General features: G+C 40.9%; 1 protein-coding gene across 1 annotated transcript; it reads right to left on the reverse strand.

Moving 5' to 3' along the window:
• Window positions 1-1608: 1608 nt before the first annotated feature.
• On the reverse strand, window positions 1609-5995 carry LOC124030742 (tumor necrosis factor ligand superfamily member 14-like). The gene is made up of 4 exons (XM_046341948.1): window positions 4838-5995; window positions 3440-3473; window positions 2687-2773; window positions 1609-2495 (listed from the first exon to the last, which is right to left on the reverse strand). Exons 1-4 carry the CDS (start codon window positions 5036-5038, stop codon window positions 2098-2100), a joined length of 720 nt encoding a protein of 239 aa, XP_046197904.1. The 5' UTR covers window positions 5039-5995; the 3' UTR covers window positions 1609-2097.
• Window positions 5996-6251: the final 256 nt, after the last annotated feature.

The raw sequence follows: 6251 nt of genomic DNA on the forward strand, positions 1-6251 counted from the left end.
CCCTTGAACTTTGCGACCTTTTGCCACATTTCAGGCTTCAAACATAAAGATATAAAACTGTATTTTTTGTGAAGAATCAACAACAAGTGGGACACAATCATGAAGTGGAACAACATTTATTGAATATTTCAAAAACTGAAAAATTGGGCGTGCAAAATTATTCAGCCCCCTTAAGTTAATACTTTGTAGCACCACCTTTTGCTGCGATTACAGCTGTAAGTCGCTTGGGGTATGTCTCTATCAGGTTTGCACATTGAGAGACTGATTTTTTTCCCATTCCTCCTTGCAAAACAGCTCGAGCTCAGTGAGGTTGGATGGTGAGCATTTGTGAACAGCAGTTTTCAGTTCTTTCCACAGATTCTCGATTGGATTCAGGTCTGGACTTTGACTTGGCCATTCTAACACCTGGATATGTTTATTTTTGAACCATTCCATTGTAGATTTTGCTTTATGTTTTGGATCATTGTCTTGTTGGAAGACAAATCTCCGTCCCAGTCTCAGGTTTTTGCAGACTCCATCAGGTTTTCTTCCAGAATGGTCCTGTATTTGGCTCCATCCATCTTCCCATCAATTTTAACCATCTTCCTGTCCCTGCTGAAGAAAAAGGCCCAAACCATGATGCTGCCACCACCATGTTTGGACAGTGGGGATGCTGTGTTCAGGGTGATGAGCTGTGTTGCTTTTACGCCAAACATAAATTTTTGCATTGTTGCCAAAAGTTCAATTTTGGTTTTCATCTGACCAGAGCACCTTCTTCCACATGTTTGGTGTGTCTCCCAGGTGGCTTGTGGCAAACTTTAAACGACACTTTTTATGGATATCTTTAAGAAATGGCTTTCTTCTTGCCACTCTTCCATAAAGGCCAGATTTGTGCAATATACGACTGATTGTTGTCCTATGGACAGAGTCTCCCACCTCAGCTGTAGATCTCTGCAGTTCATCCAGAGTGATCATGGGCCTCTTGGCTGCATCTCTGATCAGTCTTCTCCTTGTATGAGCTGAAAGTTTAGAGGGACGGCCAGGTCTTGGTAGATTTGCAGTGGTCTGATACTCCTTCCATTTCAATATTATCGCTTGCACAGTGCTCCTTGGGATGTTTAAAGCTTGGGAAATCTTTTTGTATCCAAATCCGGCTTTAAACTTCTTCACAACAGTATCTCGGACCTGCCTGGTGTGTTCCTTGTTCTTCATGATGCTCTCTGCGCTTTTAACGGACCTCTGAGACTATCACAGTGCAGGTGCATTTATACGGAGACTTGATTACACACAGGTGGATTGTATTTATCATCATTAGTCATTTAGGTCAACATTGGATCATTCAGAGATCCTCACTGAACTTCTGAAGAGAGTTTGCTGCACTGAAAGTAAAGGGGCTGAATAATTTGCACGCCCAATTTTTCAGTTTTTGATTTGTTAAAAAGTTTGAAATATCCAATAAATGTCGTTCCACTTCATGATTGTGTCCCACTTGTTGTTGATTCTTCACAAAAAATACAGTTTTATATCTTTATGTTTGTATCCTGAAATGTGGCAAAAGGTCGCAAAGTTCAAGGGGCTGAATACTTTCGCAAGGCACTGTATATATATATATATATATTGCATCTAATATTGTACAATCTGTGTGTCGCTTCATTGGCCTGGGCTATTGTTTGTTTGAAATCAAGGCCAGATTGATCTCAGTTTGTCAGTGTCAGAGTAGCCAGCCATTTCAGTCAGTTGTGTGGTAATAAAATGATTCAACCAATGTCTTTCATGTAAATGACGTAGAACTGCATGAAATGCCTTTTTCAAAGGCAGATTCTTTTACGACCCTGCTAAAAAAAAATCCATGTGTGGAAATCCTAAAAACGCCTCTGCTCAACTGTAGCCTAGTGTATGGCAAACATTATTATGGCTTTATTATAAAGGGGCTTTTCGTCAACAGTAAATTTTCCACGCATCGAATTTCATCTTGATGCAAGGATTTGTTTAAAGAAAATGAGGGGGAAGGCCCTGCGTAGCAATATTACATGTAAATTGGCCTACAGTATTATTATGCCTTAAACCAATGATAATCAGCCAGATACCTAAAAAAAGTATATTCATCATCAACCCGTATTATATCATATAGATACCAAACACGTTCTCTGTGGAATGTTGTATCCGAACTTGAGTGACATTTTTCACTTTGACAAAGAGGGAGTCATCTTCAAAGAGGTGGAACACCCCTCCCAGGTAGCTGTTTGATGTGGACATCATTTTCCCAAACTTGGGGTGATATCTCCTGGACTTAAGGAGTTCAATGTCCTTCCCAAGGTACCGTGGAGTAGTTCTGCAGACCGAGTGTGTGAGCATAGCAACATCGACCTCACTGAAGAAGATCTTAGAGTAGACGTAGTAGTAGCCTTCCTTCTGGATGACAAGCTTCCCATCTTTGTACTCCATTTCATGGAGGATTGGTTCTGCCTGCATGTTCCATACCATGACTCCATCTCCATGGGGTGCTTGAGGTCCAACTGGAGAACAAATACAGGACAATATGTGGGAAAAGTTCTGTCGTAAGAGCTCATTTGAATTTATCTTCATGTATTATTTCAAACACCATACTATCTGATGTACTACTACATACTTCTATTTCACCCTCTTCTGTCATGACCAAATATTAATATAAAGGGTTGTATAAATGGCCTGGTGACAATGGTCTTACCTGTCAGATGTGCAACAGGTTTTGAAGGCAACACAATAGGGTTTGGTCTTGAAGTTGGGAGAACCTCCTTCGGAATGTCCTCTTGGTCTGTTTTGGGAACAAAGTTAATGTTGATGTGATGTGCATTTTAGAAATTGAATGATTCAGAAATGCATTTATCAAATGTGTACAAAATACCAGAGAAGAGTGTCACGGCCGTCGAAAGAACTGGACCAAAGCGCAGCGTGGTGAGCGTACATTTTTCCTTTATAAAACATATTTAAAATGACGCCAACAAAACAATAAACCATACAAAACGACCGTGACGCTTAAGGGCTATAGTGCCATAAACAAAGACAACTTCCCACACAGAAAGGAGGGAAAAGGGCTACCTAAGTATGGTTCCCAATCAGAGACAACGATAGATAGCTGTCTCTGATTGAGAACCATACCCAGCCAAAACAAAGAAATACAAAAACATAGAAAATATATATTTTTTTAACCTTTATTTAGCAAGTCAGTTAAGAAAAATTCTTATTTTCAATGACAGCCTAGGAACAGTGGGTTAACTGCCTGTTCAGGGTAGAACGACAGATTTGTACCTTGTCAGCTCAGGGATTTGAACTTGCAACCTTTCAGTTACTAGTCCAACACTCTAACCACTAGGCTACCCTGCTGCCCCAAAATGTCCACCCAAATCACACGTGACTATGAGTCCCTTGTCATTTTGTCACAGTGTTTGAACAAGAGAAGAAGATATAGTCTGGGACATACCTTGGATACTCATACCAGCTGACCCTGACTCCGCCTGCAGTTGGGAATAGAGATTTCATCATAGTGAACAGAGAGGTTTGTGGTAATACAGTACAGGTATGTGTGAGAATGTTCATTTGTTCTATTTAAGTGGTTCTTTGGGCCTTCAGCAATGTGACCTTTACATTTTATTAGATGATAAGCAGGGAAGATAAACAGAACTGCTTATGGTTTCTGCTAATTAAGCCAAGTAGATCACCCATCCCACCCCAGACCACCCCACCCCGTCTTCCCGTCAGTACATGTGCATGCAGCGATATTAGGTTAGCTCTATCCTCTTCCAATAAACCATTGCACCCTTCCCACCAGATTGGGTCAGGGGAAATAATGTCACATGAAGCTCAACATAACCACAAACACCTGACCAACGAACCAATTCTATGGAACACGGAATGCTGGCCCCTGCTCCAGCAAGGTACGTCACGGAACATTCTGCGAAATGATGCCAATTCTGAATAACTTCTCCATCTCAACTGTTGCCAAATGTAGAAGAATGAATAAAACTGTTAAATGCGTATATCAAGGGGAATCCTAACTCAAACTTTGGACAGAAACTGCTGACCATGACAGAACTTCACTATGTTGTCATGAGGACCGTTTGTAAGTAAAGCAAAATTGACACAACAAAAACCTACATCGTGGTGTATAATGCATAAGTAACTCGGAAGTTAATATTTGTTTCTGTTCCCTATAGACTTGGAAAATTATTTCCACAATTAGAGTCTAACAAAACAACCAATTGTAGCAGGGTTCCAATATTCCAAGTGACATATCACCACATTACTCTATTCTGAACCAGAATAATGCCATCATAAAATGGAGGGAAAGGAACAACTGCAAAAAGCCAACAGTAAATTACTACATTGTACAAAAAATACATAGAGATTGGATAACAAAATGTGACTTTAAAAAAATATTTATTAATTTAATGTAGTATCTTGGGTTTTTAAAGTATTGTCTAAATGTAACTGTGCATTCGGCCTAATTTCAGTCTTGTCGACTGCGACTCACGAGGTAAATCAAATCAAGTAATTATTTCCCATATGATGACAAATGAGTTGTAGATTATTTTTTGAGAGAAAAGAACACATCAACTAATGACACTGAAATGTATTCACTTTCATTTTGGAATGAAAGAAAGATGTTTCTGAGAATATGTACACGTTGTAGGGTTGAGAGCAAGAGATTGGGGAAAATAAAACAGTTAGAGATGAAAGTAGACACACAGCAGACACAGTAGAAAGAATACATAGTTGTTACTAGATGTGTGAGAGATGTGTGAAGGGAGACTCTCAGGTGTTGGGAGACAGAACAGAGATGGAGACGGGTAGACAGCCACCTCATGGTGACAATACTCACAGATCCCTGTTTGGAGTAGAGGTGGTAGATGAAGCAGGCCTCTATGGCCAATCCACACAAAGCCAGACCAACCAGCAAGAACAGCAGGCTTTGGGCCCTGCCACCCCATCCAGGAGGTCTCGGTTTGGGGGGCAGCGGTGGGTAGGCTGCATGGCTATCCACCATGAACACGGAGGGGTACGGGACACCACCCTCAGCCATGATCTCTCCGATCAGAGAATATAAGGAACTGAAAAAGGATCCTCCAAGAGGTAGTCAAGTAGTACCTGAGCGAGGTCCACGCACCAGGGGTCCCGGCACACAACGAGAGACACAGAGAGATTTCCCAGAGCAAGACCAAGCACTAGTGTGGGTTGTACAGTATGACTCCTCAGGTCGTCTTGTCAGCAGAAAAGACAAGACACACAGTAGTGGAAGAAAACCTCCAGATATGAGAAATGTGGAAATCCTTCACATAAACGACCACCTCCCCAAAGAGCAGTCACAGAAAGCAAAACTTGTCTTAAGCAAAATAAATCTTGACAGAGAGAGAACAGTTACCTCTGGTGTTAAGTTTCAATCAGTCAGATAGAGTGAGGCAAATGCAAATGAGCATCTTATAGAGTGGCCATGCACTGAGTATGATCACCTCCCCACTACACTACATACACCCTCCCAATCTAGCCTAATACGGCATACATTGAGTTTCGCAATCATTTGTTGCTCTGTTCACAGTTCCTCTCACTCACTCTCATGATGAGTATATCCTTTACAGTGCAGCTTCTTGTAAAAAACAACAACATATGGTTCATTGGATTGATATTCTTGTGTTGTTAAGACTATTCATGGTACTTTTTTTACCACATGCTTTGTCAAGATCATGCTTTGCCCTCCCTGACATTGGAAGGTTGGGAGTTCAATCCCCGGTCAAGCCATACCAAAGACTGGAAAAATGCGTCTCTGCTTGGCACTTGGAGATGGATTGGGGTTTACTATGTCAGGAAGTGGATAAAAGGTACACAGCAGGGGTGTCCATATATAGCTTCAGCATGCTCTCTAAGGTGTGTTCTAAAAGTCATTTTCAATTCTTTAACTTTTCAATTACCCACTAGTGAAAAGAATCTACAACTAAACTTATATTCAAAATCATATTCAGATGTAGGATCAACACCCTTTCCAAACCCCTTAGCGATCAGGCTGGGGCAGTAGAATTCTGATCTTAGATCAGTAGCAAAGAGTAAACCTCCTCCAAAACTAACAAGAGCATATTGCAATAACAATGTAAAGCTTTCCCTTGGTCATAGCACCACCCACCACCTCTCTGACCATAATGCACACTTATAACTAAAACATACAACAAGTTGTCCTTAAAAATGGTATGTACATGGCATATGCTGTATGTGTGTACATACAGTGCCTTGTGAAAGTATGCGGC

This window comes from Oncorhynchus gorbuscha, unplaced genomic scaffold (assembly GCF_021184085.1).
Source record: "Oncorhynchus gorbuscha isolate QuinsamMale2020 ecotype Even-year unplaced genomic scaffold, OgorEven_v1.0 Un_scaffold_14789, whole genome shotgun sequence".
Taxonomy (NCBI): Eukaryota; Metazoa; Chordata; class Actinopteri; order Salmoniformes; family Salmonidae; genus Oncorhynchus; species Oncorhynchus gorbuscha.